The 21,467-nt window shown below is 38.0% G+C and overlaps 1 protein-coding gene across 4 annotated transcripts in view; it reads left to right on the plus strand.

The window, feature by feature from the left end:
- Positions 1–21,467, plus strand: part of raraa (retinoic acid receptor, alpha a) — a 348,546-nt gene that overhangs the window by 226,895 nt on the left and 100,184 nt on the right. For 3 of the 4 annotated variants that reach the window (XM_048614479.1, XM_048614478.1, XM_048614480.1), the window contains one exon: positions 7,825–7,884. The exons of the other annotated variant lie outside the window; for it this stretch is intronic. In XM_048614479.1, the coding sequence (XP_048470436.1) occupies positions 7,860–7,884 (25 nt within the window). In that variant the 5' untranslated portion in view covers positions 7,825–7,859. The remainder of the gene's footprint in view (positions 1–7,824; positions 7,885–21,467) is intronic. 4 annotated transcript variants of the gene reach the window in all.

Raw genomic sequence — 21,467 nt, forward strand, 5'->3', positions numbered from 1 at the left:
CAAAATGTGGGGTTCATTTGAACCTCTCATGATATTGAAGGATTTGAAGACCTTTTCAGAAATAATAGATCTCCATTTAAGTACTAAGTACTCTGGTATCCTCCTGTTTCTCCCAGTAATATGACTTCTAACACTATGCAGTGCCATTCGTGAGGAGAAATAAAAACAAATTGCTTCAGGTGCTAGCAATCTGAAATAGAAGCAGGCTATGCTGGAAATACTTAGCATGTCTGGCAACATCTGTGGGGAAAGAAACAGTCAACACTCCAGGTTGATGATCTTTCATCATAACTTTGTGATTTCCAAACTGCAGATGTTGAGGTTAGTGAAAATCCTGAAATTGAATATTTTTGTTGAAACGATTGGTCAGTAATGTCGAACCTCGGACCTTTAATCTGCCTGACTGCTAAACGCATGTCAAGTGCTGCAATTTTTTTCATCTTCCCCTTTGGGTTCCTGTTGGCAATGTGGTTCCATGGGCGCTATGTACCCTCCTGGTATGAACGTGTAACTAATGATGGACACCCTATCATACTGCTGTGATACCTTGTGCATCACAATATAGAGATGAAAACTGAAAGAACTGTGGACATTGTAAATCAGAGACAAAGCGAGAAATTGCTGGAAAAGGTCAGCAGGCCTGGCAGTATCTATGAAGAGAAATCAGAGTTAACGTTTTGGGCCTGAGGTCTGAGGTCTGAGGTCTGAGGTCTAAGGAAGGGTCACTTAACCTGAAATGTTAACTGATTTCTCTCCACAGATGCTGCTAGACATGCTGAGCTTTCCCATGATATAGAGATGCTTCACCCCATCTACACACCATGCAGGCATTTTGGTGAAGAGAAAATTTAGGCTAATCAGGGAAAATAAAATCTTTAATAATTACTCTCTGTACTCTTAGGCTATCATACGTGGTGCAGGGAAACTAATCTGGCCCTGATTAATGATATATAGTACCTATTTTGTTGTATGAGGTGATCTCCCACTCCAACTAGAAAAAAGTCGAGAGTTTTGATGAAGAGTCACTGGACTGAAAACATAACTCTACTTTCTTCCCATAGATGCTGCCAGACTTGATGGGTTTCTCCAGCAATTTCTGCTTTTGTTCCATCTCTTGTTTGTAGAAATTCAGTAAGTTGCCTTTCATTACGTAAACTGACATAGATTTGGTTGTTTGATGATTTCATTCAATTGGCTGTTCTTCATGTATGAGTATTAGTTAGTAATTTTGAAAGCGTGGGGGCATCACACATTACTATGATCCTGACCTTTTCTGCATGCAAATGCACACAGAAATTCAACCTATTCCCAACCAGAACAAGGTTTGACTGTAATTTGTTGTATTCACATTTTCTATGCATAATAACACTCCATGCCTCTGGAGTCTCATAGGGCACATTGATTACAGTGTGGAATTGTCTTCAAAAACAGCTCCGTAATATAAAAGGAATATCAAAGACATCTGAGACAGGTTTAGTGGATGTTAGTTTAGAGTACAAAAGGAGCCCCACATTTGGCAGTAATTAGCAGTAAACAAGAACATTTTGGCATGTTTTCACTGTAAGCTGGTCTCTATTAAAATCAGCTGTATTTTATCAAAGAGAGAGGAGATATTTCCAGGACTGGTATGTTTATCAGCTGCAGCATCTACTGACCTGCTAGTATTACTGTTGAACTGAAATTAACTTCAAAGCCCATAAGATGTATGAGGATTTAAATGTTGTCTTTGTCTGAAACAGTGAAATGAGAATGCTTTCGGAAGGAAGTTGCTGTTGCACGTGTTAGCTTTTGGATGTGCCGTATCAGCAGTTTTATAGCATGCTGAGGCTAATGAAAAAGATTTTGCGGAGGTTGCTTGTTATGTGGAAAACGCCTATTTGCTGCTGACGTTCAATTCAATGTTTTGACTGATGTCGCTATGCTAGAGTGGAGCAGATTTGCAAAATGCAGCGACTCATTCAGTACAAAACATCTGATTCCCATCAACCAACACTGGTGCAAATGGCATCCATTAGAAAGCGAGATAATGAAAATCTGACCACCTGATTAGTTTGCAAGTAGGCATCAATCCCTGGTGGAGTCCATCATTTGTAGGACTCAACTTATTTCAAACTGGTAATGTGTAACATTTGGAATTATCTGTTAATGGTTATGCGGAGCTAAATGATTTTATCCTTCTTCCTGTGTGTTATTCCATTTTAGAACTGACAAAGACAATTTTTCCTGCTCAAACTCATTTGCATATTGCCAAACATGAAATATTCCATGAACCGGCAGAATCAGTTTCAATGCAAATTCTTCAAAAATACTACTTGATATATTTAAGATTAATAAAACTAAAAGTGGCTTAATCACAAAAAATAGACAATTTTAATCACATTGTCAATCTGATTTTGCCAATAACTCAATTTTAAAATTAGACCTTTTTACTAGTTAAATTATGCTACAGTTTGATCCTTTGTAATGGGGGAAACAGGAACGTATTCAAAACTCAATTTATGTTTAAAATTCCATGATCCCTATCATGGGATTTGCTAATTTTGAAAGAATCCTGCCAAAAGAAACCAGCAATACAAATTAGAAATCCTGATTCGTGATTATAATCATGGAGGTATTATTTTTATTCACTGTTTTGTTTTACAGTTTAGAGAAGCGTGTACATTTTACGTCTGCTTCCTTTGACCAAAGCTCCCTGTTGTATCCACGCTTAAATGATTCCTTATTTAACATGATGTGCAATAACTACTTGGTGCAGAGTGATGGTCACAGATGGGAATAATAGTTGGTAAAGGCCCTTGCTGCCACTAGCCGTGCACAGTTAAAATGATGATGTTCTATTAACTCCGGAGGGAAATCTGTGGTCGGTTCACAGTGCTGTCACCAAATTTGCTTAAATCTAACACCTGCCTCTTTGCAGATTAATATCTGTGTTGAGGAACAGTGAAGTTATATTTCTTACAAATGAGAGCAGGAATATTTTCCCAATAGCCAAGTAAAAAGGCTTTGACTGATGTATTTCTAGAAAGTACTAGGATTTGCCTCTAATCTGAGGCAGTTAGCACACAGTTCCCTTGCTCAATAACAGGATGGGCAGACATCAGATATGCGTCCTTCTCCTGAATGCATTTGTTTGACAGGACCACTCTAAGTAATGATGTCTTTCACTGAATCATGAAGCAATATTGATTGTGTAGGCTCATGAATTGTATGTAAAGGTGCCAACAATCTTGAGCATCTCTGACAGGCCCAGGTGGAGGCCAAGAAGATGGACCATTTACAAACCGGGGCATCCCACCCACTCACCTCTCCAAACCCCACTTGCCCCACCTGTGGTATTTTAGTCACCTCAGGAGTCACAGATCTAGAGTGGAAGAAGGTCATCTTTCGTCTTGAATGACAGCCTAAGAAGAAGATGATTGTTTCTGAACATGTTGCAAAGTGAGTAAATAGACAAGTCATTTGAAGCTATTTGCATCCATTTCTGTAGAAATGAATTTACAGTGGTGAGGGAACTGATGAGATGCATAGCTTTTTAATAAGGAAATGAGGAAGACTTTTTAAAGGACAGGAATAAGAAAGGAACAAGCTGACTCACATAGTATTAGTTACTGAAGGTGCAAGTAAGATAAATTAATAAAAATAGAATTGAGTTTATTTTAAAAACATTGAATGTGCAGCAGTAATCGTGTTTGAAATGGTGAAATGATTATGTGGTGTTTTGCTGCAGATCACACATGAAGGAAAACAAAACTGAATTTATTTCAATGTTAACTCAGTCACACCTGAGAAAATAGTTGATTTCTTGGAAATGTGTGCCATATATTTTGTATTAAGATGTAATAAAGATCAATTAAAGAAAACTTGATGGATTACCTTTCAACATACTAAATTGAAGTAGATGGCCATGCAAATTAGCAGGTCCCTGTTTATTTATTTTAAAGATAATTACCAATTTTCCTTTTTTCTTCCCTCTCCTTACTCATGTTGGAATATAATTCCACAAATTTCTTTCCAGTGTCTTATCCAAGGGATGTATGGGCCAACAGAGAGTGTGCAAGTGGACTGTGAGCTGTGATTAGGATATTCTATCCTAACTGAACCAGTGCAATATGATGCACCTCTGCCTCCATCCATACTTATTTCTATCAACTGTCGCTGTATAACATTGGGAACAAAGGTTTCAAATGAATATACCTTTCCTATCTGAAGAAAATCATAAGTGTTGACCTGTCTAAGATCTTGCAATTTAGTATTGGGGCACTGAATCGAGGAATTCAGGTCTGTATGCTGTAGTGCATGTATACCCCATGTTGTCCAGGAAGACAGAAGAAGGAAAACTCGAGGCATTTTTCCAATTGGTCCCATCATGTCCCCCAGATCTCCTACAGTGGTTCATAATTAGTAGATTACTTTTTAAATGTAATTATTTTGTTTTGGAGGGAAATACAGCAGCTAGGTCCTCCTTAGTACAAAGACTGTGCAGCACTCCCTGGATTTTGCACTGCAATTTGAGCAAAACCTTCCTAGCGTCTGAATCCAGGGGTGAAAGCTCTGTCATAATAGTTGAGTTGATATTGAGAAAGCTCAGTGTTTAAATATATTTGAAACTGAAGAATGGCACTCTGCTGCATTTATGGGGACTCAGTCAGCTAGTTCCCCATATCAGGCTAAGTGTCAGGTGTTTAGCCACACACATGAAGATTAGAAGCTTAACAATCCACTCCCTGAATTAGTAAGATTATTGAATGCACTTTACAAGCATGTTGATGTGTACCATCGTAAGCTTATTGATTGTTTATCTGGGAGCATCTGGTAGAGGTTGTTTAAAAACACCATCAGGTAATAGGTTATTGATTGAGAGATGTCTATTTTAATGACACTATATGTAGTTGAGCCAAAATTCCTTTGCATATGAAGTGCAGTTCTGCCATATCTGGTGGGAATGTATTGAAATGACCAGAAATGTTTCTGATAACCAGTTATGTCAGATTTTGTACTGTGGTGCCCAATATTCTGGATGATATCGTAAGGGTGAGACATGTATGATTCAACATCATTTTATGAAAGGAAAGTCAAGTTTAACTAACTGATTGGAGTTCTTTAAGTAACACGTACTGTGGATAAGGAGGTACAGGTGGATATAATGTACTTAGATTTTATAAGGTGCCACATCAAAGATTATTGCAGAAAATATAAGCTCATGGTGTGGTGGTAACATGGATAGAAAATTTGCTAACTAGCAGGAAACAAGGAATAGGTATAAATGGGTCATTTTCTGGTTGGCAAGATGTAATGAGTTGTGTGTCACAGGGATTAGTGCTGAGGCCACAACTTTTCACAATTTATGTAAATATATTGGATAACAGTACCAAAGGGATCATTGCTAAGTCCACTGGTGACAAAAGGCTAGATTGGAAAGTAAGTTATGAAGGGGACATAAGGACCTACAAAGGGATAACAGTAGCTTAAGTGAGTGGGTATGGTATAATGTGGGAAAATGAAATTGTCCCATTTTGGCAGCAAGAATGAAAAAATGGTGAAAGAGTGCAGAGCTCTGGTGCCCTAGTGCATGAATTGCAGAAGGTTAATAGGGACGTACAGCAAGTAATTTGGAAAGCGAATAGAATGTTATAGTTTATTGTGTGGGTATTAAATACAAAAGTAGGGAGGTTATGCTTCATTTATTAGTGAAACTGTATCGAGGGCACTGTGTACATTATTGGTCTTGTTATTTAAGGAAGGATTTAGGAATGTTGGAAGTAGTTCAGAGAAGGTTTACCAGACTAATACCTTGGAATAGGCAGCTTGTCTATGAGGAATGGTTGGACAGAACAGATTTGTATATACTGGAGTTTAGAAGCATATTAAATGACATGATTAAGAGTTGCAATATCCTAAGGGGTATAGACAGGGGGGGTGTGGAGGGGATGTTTCCCCTTGTGGGAGAATCTAGAACTTGGGGTTGCCTATTTGAGATGGAGATGAGAACTTTTTCTGTCACAGGGTTAGACTCTTTGAACACTCTGCCTCAAAAGGCAGTGAAAGCAGAACATTTGAATTTATTTAAGGCACAGATAGATTCTTGACAGGCAAGGTGGTGAAAGGTTATCAGGGCAGGCAGGAATGTGCCATAAACAAATCAACCATGATCTTATCGATTGGCAGAGGAGGTTGAGAGTCTGAATGGTCGACTCCTGCTCCTAATTCATTTGTTTGTACACAGCACCTTTCACAACCACTGGAGGTACTTTTGAAATGTGGTTACACTGATAACATAGGGAACATAGCAGGCATACTGCAAACTCCTACAAAGAGTACATAGAACATAGAACAGTACAGCGCAGGAACAGGCCCTTTGGCCCACCGTGTCTATGTGCCAGTTGACCAAATATTCCAATTAATTATGTCAACCTCTTGATCAATGTAAAAACACATGCTAGGTAATAGAAACATAATGCAGAGAGTATACATCATTTACATCATAAATCACTTAAATAATAATGCAACTTTGCCTTAAATAAAACTTAACAGCAGAGAGCCTTCTCGCTTGCATCCTCACCTGACTATTGGGATATCATGGAGATTGCGATAATACAGTAAACTTCCAGTATTTCAGGCATATAATTTTTGCCAGTTTATCAAGAGTGCTGGTTCATAATGTACCGGTTAAAACAAAGTTTGTTGCGTGTGTATTTTATATTTCGTGCCATGGCCCTGATTTAGATTTGAGAACCATTGCCATAGTTCTCACCTATAATAATTCATCTTTGATGTACAATTAGAAGTATATTTAGGATATTTGGTGAGAATCAGATATGGCTTTACTCTGATACCCCATAGCCAAATAGTCTGTGATATTTATTTATCGTGAACATTCATAAATAATGGAAATTTGGGAGACACAACATTGGGAAATGTCACTTAACAGTGAGGGAATGCCTTTGAGAACATTAGAACTGAAGAAATAAGAGATGGAGTAGGCCATACAGTTTGTTGCTCTATTCAACAAAGTTGTGGTTTATCTTCAACCCAACTGTACTTTTCTGCCTGATTCCCATATCCTTTAATTCCTTTAGCACCCAACAAAAAAATCCATCAATCTAGTCTTGAATATATTTTAAAAACTGTGCATTCATAGCCCTCTGGGCGAGAATATTTCAAAGATTCACAATCCTCTTAGTGAAAATATTTTCTCCTTATCTCAATCCAAAGTGATCGTTCCCTCATCCTGAGACTATGCCACCTTGTTCTGGACTTTTGCGCCAAGAGAAAGCCATTCATCATTATCTACCCAGTAATGTGATTTGATGGAACAATCTGAATTTGCAGTATTGAGTACGGGAAAAATATTGACCTGGGATAGCTGCCCTACTCTGCTTTGAAATAGTGCTGTATGAACATTTATGTCAATCCGAGAGATCAGAGAGGACCTAGGTTCAATGTCCAAGTCAAAAATGTCACCTCCAACAGTATACCATTCCCTTATGACTGAACTGAAGTGCAAACTTTAATATTTTTGGTCAAGTCCTGGAGTTGAATTGAATTTCACGGAGTGGACACAAGCCAAGAATTCAACATGAGATCATCTGGTTTTAATAGCTCAGGTAACCACTAGATAGACTCAATAAATCATGAAAACTGTCTATGTTACCAATATATAAAAGAATAATCGTATACGAAAGTTCAATGCCATGAATAAGTGATGAATGATTAACATCATTACATTAGTGATCAAAAGTATCTGGATTTATTCAGACTTTTTTTTGGATGTGGTTGTTTTTTTGCATAATATGCTGCTAACAGTTTGATGTTTTATGTTTACAGGTACTGTGATTGATGTAGCTTTGGTACTCTTAAGAATGCAGCTAAACTTTCAGAAATGTGGTATGTTTATTTACTCTTTATTCATTTTTAAAACAAATCTAACAATGTTGAACTAAGTTGTAAGCTGGGGTTTGAATGCAAATTGATTTTTTTTGTGGAAAATGAGACTCGCATTTTCTTTTACTGAGTTCAAAACTTACCCTGTTACTGCTGGCCGCTACAATGCATCAGCAGTGGGGGAAGACATTCTTGTCTGAATTTTTTGAGACTAGTTTTGCTCCATTGATACTGCCAAGGACGAGAAACCTGCCCCATTTGCATCTCCTCAGGATTAATTTATTCAGTGGAATGGAAATTGGGTCTGGGTATATTGGAGATGATCCAATTATTGATGCCTATTTTCCAACTCTCCTGAAAGTAAAGATTAACTACTTTGTATTAGGGAACCTGGATCTAAACCTTCATGTTGCAGGGCAGCATCCAGATTTGAGAGAATGAAGTGAATGTGGAACTTGGTGCTACATGGAATGGTTGAAGTAAATAGTATTGAAGCACTTAATTTGAGGCTTGATGTGTACCTGACAGAGAAAGGCATAAATAATTATGTAAACAGGATGGAAAGAGGCCATTAGAATGGAAGAAGCCTGGTGTAAACTATAAAGACTGGCGTATACCAGCTGTGTTGAACGGCCTGGATCTGTGTTGTTGGATTCATTTAATAAAATTATAATGATTGATTGATTTATTGTTGTCATGTACTGAGATACGGTGAAAAGTGTTGTTTTGCATGCTGTACAGGCAGATCGTATCAAACAAATTGCGTCACGGCAGCAGAACAGAGTGCAAAATACAGTGTTACAGTCACAGAGAAGGTGCAGACAGAGAGAGAGATTGAAATTAACATTTGAGAGGTCCATTCAAAAGTCTGATAACTGCAGGGAAGAAACTGTTCTTGAACCTGTTAGTACATGTATTCAAACTTTTATATCTTTTGCCTGATGGAATAGGGTGGAAGAGAGTAGAACCGGGGTGAGAGGGGTCTTTGATTATGTTGGTTGTTTTCCTGAGGCAGCAGGAAGTACAGATGGAATCCATGGATAGATGGCTGCTTTACGTGATGGACAGGGCTGTATTCACAACTCTCTGTAGGGAGATGAAATGAAACAAGATAAGCTGTGTAATAGTGTTAAGAAAATAAAAAAAGTCAGAGGAAAGGTAGTTAAAAAAGATAGCCATTTCAAAACAATGCACCCATTTAGGACTGGTCTTTCACTGCTTAGTTTTGCTAAACATTGGTAAATCTGTCGCAAAAAGGATTGACAAAGGCTTCATACCTTGACAGAACATGAGTTAATAAAATGTACCTATCTTAGGAAAATGCACCCATTTGGGGCTGGGCTTTTGCTGCTTGGTTTTGCTGAGAGATGGTTTATATCTTTCACAAAAGGTTGTCAGAATCTTAATGTCAGTTGAGATTAAAATCTTAACCATGAAGGAGGGAATTGGTCAAGAACCACTAGAATTGCTGCGATGTTGGGGGCCATACTTTTTGAGAATTAATAGGGTCAAAGATATGGAAGAGATTTATTAAAATAATTCTGAGAATAAGAGATTTCAATTAGGAAAAGAGATTTAATGCAGTAGCACCCTTTTTCACCAGGAATGAGCTTAAGTGAAGATCTAATTAAGCTCTTAGAATTGGAGGAATTTTAATGACCAAATAAAAACCGATCTCTATTGAATGTAAAACAATAATTAGATGAATATAATTTTAAGATTTATTAAAAGAAAGAGGGGAAAGTTTAGATATTTTTTATACAGATGATTGAAAACCCCATCAAGAAACTGTGGTATGTAGCTTTTAGAATGGATGGGAATTTTTAAAAAAAGGAACTGTAGGCAAAAGTGTACCAGTGTTATGCGGTTGTGGTGGGGGCAATTAGCTTCCTTCTGGGCTGATAGCATTTAAAACGACACACTTTGTGGTGTATACGTAAACTACAGCAGCCTTGAATAATAGCTGCAACCTATAAAAACACCATTAGAGAATCATCATTGGGTGAGAGCTGAGAGGTTGTGTGTTTATCTACAGATGGGCAGTATTGGTTCTGTGACTGCCCTGATGACGCATGGGACAGCAAAGGAAACTTTATTCAAACTCATTGACGACAGTTGAAACTTAAAAAACCACAAGTGGTATTGAAGTCGGGATGAAGAATTGCCGCTTGAACATCACAACGTAGGAGGAACAGAGAGAACAGCTGTTGCTGCACTCCTCCATGGTGTGATATTTAAATGATAGCTCTCCCTGCCAACTCAAGATTTCAATTCTGATTCCTGCTGCTAATGTTAAACCGTAATGTTGTATTTTAAAAGCAATCCACCATCCTCACTCAAAAATCAAATGATCTCTCATACCACTCTTCAGTTCAGTTGGAACTCACCAGTTTCACATATGTTAAATGCTGAGCGACAAATTGATTGTTTGTATTCTGTTCAGTTCTAGTCAGCATATTCGTATTATAAGAGAGAAGGTGGACTTTGGAAACCATATTTAAAGTTACACTATTTCCAAAAAGAACAGTCATAATTTTGAGCAAAAATATGAGATGTTAGAGAACTTGCGATTATCAAATTAAATGTGTTCTAGGAAAACCCATATTGAGCCACATTATAGTGAAACTGTTTTCCTCTTTTTGCAAGGAAACAAACACGTAAAGAAAATGTTCTACAATTTTTTGTTTCTTTTTATTGAGATGGTGCCAAAGTTGGTTTCATACATATCTGAAAGAGAACATTGCTGATAATTGTTACTAACTGTACCTTCAGAAGGCCTCTGAAATTAAAGTTCCCATCCACACTCCAAAACTGATTTGTTTTACCCATTGAGATCACAAAAAATGTGAGCTGAATTCCATTTCTTGTGTATGTTACAAAAATGAACATTCATTTTGTTTTTCTAATATACTGTGCTGCAAGCTTTTGTGGCTGTCACGTTTGACAGGGAATAATTAGCACTCCCCTCCTAAGTATTCTGATTCTTGTTGGGATGTTGCTGTAGGGGGTTGAATAACCTTGGCCTGTAGCCATCTTTTAAGTATGAACCCGGCCCAATCTGCTAGCTATTCTGCAGGAGAAAATGTTACTACAATGTTGAACACACAACTCATGTTGTTTACAATGATGCTTATCAGCAGAGGATCACTGAACAGTGATCAACATATGCTGTATTTCCAGCATATTCATTTAAAGTGTCTTTTTTCGTATTTGGCAATTCATAAAGACTATTGATAATATAAGACCGAAAGACATAAGAACAGAAATAAAGGCATTTGGCCCATCAAGTCTGCTCTGCCATTCATTGAGCTCATGGCTGATCTGATAATTCTCAACTTCACTTTCCTGCCTTTTCCCTATAACCCTGAATTCCCTTACTAATTAAAAATCTGTCCATCTCAGCCTTGATGACCCAGCCTCAACAGCCCTCTGTGGTAAAGAATTCCAAAGATTCACTTCTGTCTGAGAGAAGAAATTTCTCCTTACCTCCGGCTTAAATATGCAACTCTTATTCTGAGTTATTATTCTGATTTATTATACCGCAATGGGAAACAACTTTTCAGCATCCACCCTGTCAAGTCTTCTAAGAATCTTATACGCTTCAATAAGGTCAACTCTTACTCTTCTAAGTTCCAATGAATATAGGCTCAATCTACTCAACTTCTGTTCACAAGACAGTTGCTCCATACCCAGGATCAGCTGACTTGAGCCTTCTTGAGACTGCCTCCAATTCCAGTATATCTTTTGATCCCTTATCTTAGATAAGGGATCAAAATTGGAACTGACCAAAGCTGTAGCTTTCTGCAATCTTTCTTCATTTCAATAATATTCAGCTCCTCTATTCTTCCTGCCAATGTGTGTAAACTCAGATTTTCCCACATTATGTTCCATTTGTCAAGTTTTTTGGCCACTCATTTAACTTGTCTCTGTCCCACTGTAGACTCTCTGTCATCCTCACTACTTGCATTTCTATCTATTTTTGTGTCAGCTGCAAACTTGGCGATAGTATATTAAACTGTGTCATCCAAGTAAATAATATATATTGTAAATAATTGTGCCCCCTGTGGCACACCGCTAGTTAACAGTTGCCATTCTGAAAATGTCCCCTTTTATCTCAACCATCTGTTTTCTATTAGTTAGCCAATCCTGTGAGCATTCTAATGTACAACCCCTCACACCATAGCTCGTCTTATTAAGTAACCGTATGTGTGATACTTAATCAAACTCCTTTTGGAAATCCAAATATATTACGCCTATTATTCCCCTTTATCTTTCATACTACTTGCCTCAAAGAACTGTAATAGATTTGTAGGCATGATTTTCCCTTCATGAAGCTATGCCGAATCTGCTTGGTTATATTATGCATTTTTAAATGCTGACAGAGTACAACTTGGAAGATTTTGCAGTATTCTACAAGTGTGCTTTTGTGAGCCGGTACAAAGAGTATGCTTCCAACTTGCAGGCTGGATGAATGATGCCAACAAAATGTTGAAATTTCATCAATACAAAATCAATATACTGCAGATTCTAGAATTCTGAAATAAAGACTAAAATGCTTGAAAAATTCAGCAGGGCAGTCAGCATCTAAGAAGACAAACAAAATTAAAGTTTCAGGTCAAGTGACCTTTCATCAGAACTCATGAAATCTCATGCTTAAACCAAGATCGGACTTTGCTGCATTGTGTTATAGTAAATTGAAACAGTAAATGGTGGCACTGTTTCATCCTTGGGTTCCAGAAGAGCCAGTGTCCCTACCGTTAATTTTAGGTATTATCCGAGGATCAGCAAGAATTAACTCAGCTTTTAAAGGAACTCTTACTGTGTTTTAGATCCCTGAAGCACCAAGTTCTAGATGGCGTCAGAAGGGTGTTTACCTTCTTCCAATCAAAGAGGCCTCAACTTTCCTGTTTTCACACCTAGGCAGGATGAGCTCCTTGAGTGATTATTAATCGGCATCTTAAAGGTAATAATTGGTGAGACAGGAAGGTCAACCAAGGGCTTTGTGCCCAAACTTACTTTGGGGAGGCGATGGCCTAGGGGTATTATTGCTGGACTGTTAATCCAGAGACCCAGATAATGTTCTGGGGACCCAGGTTCGAAAACTGCCACGGCAGATGATGGAATTTGAATTCAATAAATATCTGGAATTAAGAATCTAACAAAGGGAAGGAAACTGCCATCCTTACCCGGTCTGGCCTACATGTGACTCCAGACCCACAGCAATGTGGTTGACTCTTAACTGCCCTCTGGGCAATTAGGGATGGGCAATGAATGTTGCCTAGCCAGTGATGCCCCTTACCCCATAAATGAATTTAAAAAAAAACTTAATTGCTGAGGTGTTGGGATGATGGAGAGTATCTCTCCTGGGCCAACACACCTGATTATTTGCCCTGCCCGTCCCTTCTCAGGAGAGGAAAATCCCAGCCGTACAGTTGTCAGAGTCTCGGAGATATTTTCTAATCGACCTGTTCAGAGATGTTTTTATGTGCCTCCGGACCAGGTGGGACTTGAAACCAGGTTTCTAGCCTCAGAAGTATGGCATTACCACTGTGTCATAAAAGCTCTCTTGCCAGAGTATCATACTGTTAGTTTAACGTGTTTTGGAATGAAAATTGAGCTAGTTGTGGTAAATCTTTCAATGCTTAACATGTGGTGGAATAATTGATGGTGTGCAGGTGATAGCAGCTGCTTTCAGTTTTCGGTATCATATCCGTAGACAGCTCATGCTTAAGTGCAATGCAATGTTTATGGCTGCTAAGCAATACATATTTGAGTCAGTTGGAGGCACATGAACATGCTTCAAGAAATCAAGCACGATTACAGTTTGCTACTTCCCTCTTAAAAATAGTGTGATCTAAGAATTCTCTGAAGTGTTTTTCTTTGCATTGAACATTAAAATATTTCACAATTTGATTTTGTCAAATTCTTTATGATTCAAGTATGGAAAGGTGATATTTAAAACAAAAAGCTGTTCAGTTTGTATCAGTCTGCAGATTCTGCAGTTGATCTGTGTCAAAATGATTTCGGGAATATGATGTGCCCAGTGCATTTGAATTAGTGGCCCTATAATCAAGTGAGTTCAAATTATCAATGCATGTACAACATACTGAGAAGCTGAAAATTTGAAATAACAAGTTCTTATGAAAGATAATTGACCTGAAAAAATAACCCTGTTTCTCTCCAAAAATATTGGCTGACATGCTGAGATTTTTTCTTTGTTTATATTTCGCATCAAATCACTATTTTCTCTATGTATTTATTTCAACGTAAATAAAACTGACTGACATGCCATTTCAAATCTGATTTTCATTTAATTGTGAGAGGCTTTGATAGTGTAGACATGTAGAAATTGTACCTGTTGAGTGAGGGTCAGTAAGCTGAGGATAATAATTTTGGATAAATGGTGAAAAACAATGTGAAATTAGTGCTTTTTCACTTATCAACTTGCTATTCAGAACCATGGTGGAGAAAGCAGCTTCAGTCATAACTTTACTAGGGGAATTGAATATAATCCAGAAAAAAAATGTGCAGGGCTCTGGATCTGGAGTGGAGCTACTTGGATAACTCTTTCATCGAACCGAGACTGTGAGCTGAATGGCCTCTTTTCATGCTTTATGAGTCAATACATTGACTCAATTTGAGGCAGCTTTATAAATCTTCCAGGAGGTGGAGGGGGTATTTTCTAGTGATACTGTCAATGCTGGAATTCAGAAAGTGTTTAAAAAAAATACCCTTTTGATCAGGCAGCATCTGCAGAGGGAAAAACTGTTAACCTTTCAGGTCAATGACCTTGCATTTGACCTGCTGAATGTTTTTAGTGAACTATCCTTTCCCACTTGTTCAGGGTCCATTCTGTTCAGTTTTATTTGACTTAGAGTGGTTGGTTTCTGTTTTGAAGCAATGTATGACCTGCTTATCATGGCAGAACGTGGAGCAGAAACACTCCAGGTAGAATTCAAGCCCTCCTACGTCCTGAATTGAACTATACTAAGACAATGTAGGTTTATAGTGGGAGAAACCCAAGAGCCACTTTTCCTGGCGCACAAACAATGTTAGGTTTACACTTGATTGTTTAGTCTACAGTCAGCTAATTGGGAAAAATAATGCATTTGGAGTGTGGCCTCCATTAGACAATAAAGGAAAGACTCATCCAGAGGTCATGAAGTGAGCCCAACACCGATGCTTGTGGGTGCTTGCAACAGTGTTCCCAACCCCCTACCTGTTGTGTGTACTAATCGAAGATCACAACTTTGTAGCCCGAGAACAGTGTTGAGCAAGTTTAAAATTACAGCTAGAATCCGAAGTGAATTAAATTGAAAAGCCGTTTTGCTGAACAATAATTTTCCTTTGCCAATTAACTTCCCTTGCTCCCTTCTCCAGAAATCATGATGCCTTGTTTTGAGATGGAAGTTGCCAGTCACCCTCCGGTTCTTATAGGCATTTTGTATGAATGAGAATTAGTTTCACTGTGTGTGTGTTTTGGGGGAGGGGGTAGAAGGTATCACAGCTGAACCTGGCCAGCTCTCACTACCGTGCACACACGTACATCCAGCAGGAACTCTCGGGCAAAAACTTCGACTGAATTCTGTTGCCTAGTAAATACACAGAAACCATTGATACATCATTGATGACCACAGCCTTTGCTGAGATTTGGCGTTTGAAACTATATCTGGGATCTTTATGGTTTGTGGCGTTCACTACTCACTGGTTAAATTTCCAAATTAAACGGGGAGAGCTGATTTTAAAGTGCTGATCAGTAACTCTTGTGTTTCACAATGTTGCTGTTGTACTGTAACTGCCTGTGTCACTCCCTGTAATCCTTTTGCTGCCAGTGCACAGACTGTGCTGCCAGGCGGACAGACAGGAAATCACAGAAGCTCGCAAATCCAGTGCAGTGCTCGACAGGTGGGTGCAGTGAGTGATGTGTTCGGGAGTCTACAGTCACAGGGTTTCAACTGGCTTGTTGAACTGATGACATCGGCAGAGTTCTCGTATTACAGCTTTGTTTTTCCTGTTTCTAAAGTTTACACAGTTAACCTGCCTGCGTCTCCTTTTCAACATTCGGCTTTTCTGTTCAAACGGATTTGACACCAGTGTGTGCCTCTTACTAGAATTCCAGACACGAGGTTGGTGCAAACTTCACAACTGAATGCACAGTTGGACATAGTTTTGACAGCGGAAAATGTTTTTACGGTTTTATAATTGTGAATATTTCAACTGTCGAGGGAAGGGGGAGAAGAGTTACTGAGAAATTAGGTGCAGATAATGTGTTTTTTAGGCCGCATGTTTACTGATTGGCTCTGCTTCAGGTCTTGTAATGCCTAGACTGTGTTCTGTTTTCGATCAGTCTGTCCGCCTGTGGGAATCGGAGCTCTGTCTGAAGCCTGGTTCTTGGCCCCAGTCTGTTAGTAAGCTGAATTTGCTGATATTTTTCCAGCCGCTGTGCCAATAACAAAGGAAAGAAAATAAAGAAGGGAGAGGGTGAGGGGGAAAGAGAGAAAAGTCGCACTGTGGACCTAGTGACAGTCTAATCTCCTGCTTCTGGCAGTTTAATTCCCAAGTGACCAACATGTGTGTTCGATTTTCAAAGTTAGAAAATACATTTATTGTGGCGGGGGTTGGGGGGGGTGGGTGTAGGGCTGAGCGAAAACGCTGATACACAGAGATAAGACCTCACTTATTTGTTCGTTTATTTTATTTAATTGCGATATATGGTTAAAAAGAGGTTTATGAGATTGATGTGAATAAGACAGTCACAATTGGACCCTACTATCTCTGGACCCTTTTAATATGTTTATTGAGGAGTAACTGCGTTGATGGTTGTTCTCATAGCATCCTGTATCTTACTCCAATTCCAGCGTATTTACAATGCAATACATGTAAAATGCAAATAAATTGTAGTTTGTGGAATTTGAAAGGATTCAATGCAAGGAAGACAGATCTTTTTGACAGTTGGGCTTAGCAAATCTGATAATATTTTATGGTAGTTTCTGCTAGATTCGCAATTCTCGTTGATTGGGAGTCAATGACATATATGTAACTCTTGAAAGCCAATTTAATACTAAAATCTTGTAATGTGCTGTTTATGAGCATTGTGTGTTTGAACAGTTTTGAATGTATGTTTTATTGAGAGTGGTTAGTTATTGACAACGTTGCAGATGGAATTGCAATACACTTGTTTTAAAGTCACTTACCTCTTAAACTGTTGCCACATAAAATTATACGGTGTTACCGTACTCATTTTTTTCTGAAGAATTACTTTGGTGAAAGCTGTTTTTTAATTAGACTTTTCAGCTGCCATCCTAATGCTAATTTTTTAAAAACTTGCCATTTTAATGTGCGTTTTCATTTAGTAAGACAGCATTGTAGTACCTTTTCCAAATAATTCATTGGCATAAATTTGTCTTTTCTCAGGTGGTGCATTTCAGCAAGTTTAATGCTTTCTTGTTCTTTGCACTTCAAGATAAGATTGCAGACCTCGGAAGTCTCAAGTTCAATCCTTGACCTGTGCTCAACTGGAGTGATGATTACATCACTACAATTGGTCTTAACCCTCACAGCATAATGAGGAGAAACTCCATCAGTATATCTGTCCAATTGCTGTCCCATCATCACCAATAAAAAATGTGTTTATTGGGTAAGACCAGGATCAGGCTGAGTTTTGTGGTCAAATAACCTGATGATTAAAATTCACTGTTTTGCTTCCCAAATGACGAATGCTCTACTGGCAAGGTAGAATGGCTGTCTGAATGAAACTCACCAGGATATGGCAACTTCATTGACAGAGAGGAAAAAATCAGGAGGAGAAAAGCAAGGGGCAAAATATAAGCAAATCATAGAATCACGTTACAAAGAAGGAAGGCCTTTTGAGTCTGTGCCAGCCCTTCAGTAGAGATATCTAATTAACGCCTGTCCCCTGTTCTTTCCCCATAGCCTCCCAATTTTTTCCCTTCAATTATTTAGTTCTTATTTAATGTTATTGCTACAAGCAATGCTTTCCAAGTCACAGTATTAATTGAGGGAGAAAAAGTCCTGATCTTACCTCTGATTCTTTTGTAAATAACTTTAAATCAGTGTCTTCTGAATGGGAAAAGAAAAAGTTGCTCTCATGCAGATGTTTCCCATGGAAAATATATTTATTTGGTGAATGATTTTAATATATTAAGATTTAGAACAATTGTCTTTTGAAATGTGTCGGAATTATGCTTCTTGAGCAAGCATATAAATTTTAAAACTGGCAAGAATGATGTTAACTGAATAAATGGATGCTGATAATACATAAACAGGTGTTTGTGTGCAGATCTAAGTGCACATTCCATTTACCTGATAAGGAGTGTGCTTTTTTTTAAAAAAAGATATAGACAGAATTGAACCAGAAAAAATGTGCAGCTTATTCAGAACAGCTCGTCTGCAGCCGCCTGATATATTAGGGCCCAGGCTTCCTGGATTACAAAGAACTTAGTTGGAAAACCCCCCATTTTCAATATAGCTGTACCCCTCCAGGTTCCACCAGAGAGTCAGTAATGGATACTTACCTGAAGTGTATTGGTGTTATCTGGACTACTATCTGTTACAAAGGATCAGCTACTTCCCATGGAAAGCCAATTTAGCCTGTCTCACTGTCCCTAATTCTTTTCAACAATTAATGAATGTCCTTGGAACTACTATCATCTGGTTATACTGGCTTCTGTTTCCCAGAATCAAGGCACTTCTACATCTACTTCTTTGTGTTATTGAATAAAATTTCATAATTCAAGGCATTTACAGATTTGGGAATCACCCCCAAAGCATAACAAATAACAATGCTCATGTCATTTTTGTGCAATGCATTCTGGAGCACAATATCATGAGCCTAAACAGGTTTGTAGCTATTCTGCAGCTTGATATCTTCAAAAACTGAAACCCAAACCAGTGGTAGTTTTTTTGGGTTCAACCTTAACCAGTTCAAGAGCAAATACTGTATTTTAAACTATTTTTGGAATCAGCTCAGATTATTTCAGCAGTGCCCTAATTCCAAAATGAACAGAACCCTAATTTGACATGGTTATTTGAGTCATGGTACGTGTTAACCGCCATTCCCAAAATCTACAAGCCAGCTAGCTGGCTGTAATTGTGTATCCTAATGTCTAATTTGAGTGCTGATGCACAAAGGGCACATGAGGCTTTTGCTCAAGACATATTGTAGACTAAGTTTTGCATTATAAGTCTGTCAGAATTCTAGCTTTACTATTTCTCTCTATCGCTCATATCTGATAAAGATTGTGCTCACTTCTTTTTCCCTGAAGAAGTGACAAAGCATGAATCTAACTCACTAACTGGAATGTTGACAGTACTTTCTATTAAAGTTAGATTGCTGAGTGCTAGCTCTGTCCAACATAAACATCAGTTCACTTCAGTTCAGCAGACAAGTTTGCAGATGCTCATCTGGTTGTGAACAATTTTCATAAGAAAAAGGAAAGCTTGACTTTGATATATTTGGGTAATTTATTGTTTTTTTTAGAAGAAGGGGCAAACAGTTTTTAAATATTCCTGGGGTCCACATCTGGAAGTAATTTTCTGCATTCCAAAAGGATTACCACATGCTCTGTGATGAATTGGATTTGACTGATTGTTCAGACTGACAGGTTTGAATAATGTTGAGAGAGAAAAGTATTTACAGTTTTTAATGGCTTTGAACTGTACCAAGAGATCCAAGCCAGAGAGAATTTATCACTGTTGTTAGTACGTTTATTCACATCGAACTTTATACATGATTCAGACAATGCATTACATGTTTCCTAGCCAGACAAGGCGGGTTGCAATGCTGTTAATCCTTAGTTGCTGAAGATTTTTCCAGTTCTTGAAAGTCACACGTTTTCTGTCATTTATGTTTAAAAAACTTTGAGAAACCAAAATATACATTACAATATTAACTGTGGTAAAGCATTTAATTCGTGTTCTAGAAGATCTTAGACTCGGTGCATAAGTACTTTGTAAATTAGCAGCAGCACCGACCTCTCCTTTCTCCTCCATGCCCCCATCTTCCTTTATATAATGCTTGAGTAGAGTTCCCTTTCATTTCTTGAGTCCGAAAAATAGAATGAGGTTTAAACTATCTTTAAACAGATTTGGCTGGTGTGACATGGTGTCCTTGCCTTTATATATTTTCTAAAGTAGGCATTTTTCTCTCAAATAGTTTTCCTTGTTGAGCAGCTTTGACCAGCTACAGTGTAACTAGTTCTAACAAATCAGAACAGGGCCAAAGAAAAATTTTGAGTCATTGTTTGAAATATGGCCTGTAGCCTTTGTTTTACTTTCTGTATTGTACTGGAATTGGGCTGATGCTGTAAAAGCAAACATACAATAAAAATTGGTAAACATGGTGAGTTGATTAGTAAGGGTTTAAGTAGGATTGATTCAGTGAATGACTGCCAGTTTCTTTACTGAAGGTTGGTCCTTTTGCAATGTTTTGAAATTAGAGAGTAATGTATCACATGTAGCATTAAGGCTGTTGGTTTAAGTACTAGTTGTTATTGATTTGACAGTTGCTTGTTGGTACAAGGTAAGCAGCTGGCCTAAGTGGTCAGAATTGTGTATGTACATAGCAAACAGAAGACTTCCCAGTGGGATGGGGATAAAATGTTGAGTTTTACAAATAGTGTGGTTCCATAAATATGAATATTTAAACTAATAGACTATCAATACTAAAGTAATTCTCTATGTAGCATTTGCTGCTGGTAGTGGGACAATTTTACTTGTATTCTTGCAAAATTAGATATAATAAATTCCTTGATTATTTATTTTACCAGGTTTACATCACAAATTTTACTTGATTGCTTCTGAGAAAATAAGTAGCATTTACATAGTATCTTTATTGTGGAAAAGTGACGAAAGTTTAATATTTAACCAAGGAAAGAGATATTAGGAGGGGTAATCAATAACTTTGTCAGAGAGGTGTGCTTTTAAGTGGTGGAACTAATATAGATTTAAGAAAGGAATTGGAATGGGGGGCTCAATGAGCTAAAGGCGTGGCTGCCAATAGTGCGGCAAAGGAAGGTGGAATCCATGTGGAACCAAAACCAGAGAAATGGTTATTTGAGTCAGGGTGTAATGTTGGAGGATGATTCAAAGATAGAAAGAAATAAGGCCATGAAAGAATTTAAGCTCAAGGCTTAAAATCAATTTGAGATGTGGTTAGACTGGGAGTCTTTGAAGGCAATCACAAACAGGACTAATTGCTAATCATTGGTGCAAGATGGAATAATGGCCTTAGAGAATTATATGAGAAAATTTCCAGTAAATTGCAATGAGACCTGGGAGAGTTCAAAATGATTGACCTTGGAGGTAACAAAATTGAAGGTGAATGTTTCAGAAAGAGATGGACTACAGTAGGCCGCAGCCAGAAATTACAGTTGATGATCTTTGATGGAGAGAACATAGAGTTGGATCTTCACTTTGGGGTTGAGTAGGAAGGATGTTGAGTTTATGACTATTCAGCTTTAGCCTCAGACAGTAGCTGGAGAAAGCAATTAGTGAGGCTGCCTGACAACCATAGAAAGACATTGGGAGATGATGGTACTTTTGACCATATCGGAAGTTACAGAGAG

This window comes from Rhincodon typus, chromosome 30 (assembly GCF_021869965.1).
Source record: "Rhincodon typus isolate 14 chromosome 30, sRhiTyp1.1, whole genome shotgun sequence".
In the NCBI taxonomy this organism is placed as follows: domain Eukaryota; kingdom Metazoa; phylum Chordata; class Chondrichthyes; order Orectolobiformes; family Rhincodontidae; genus Rhincodon; species Rhincodon typus.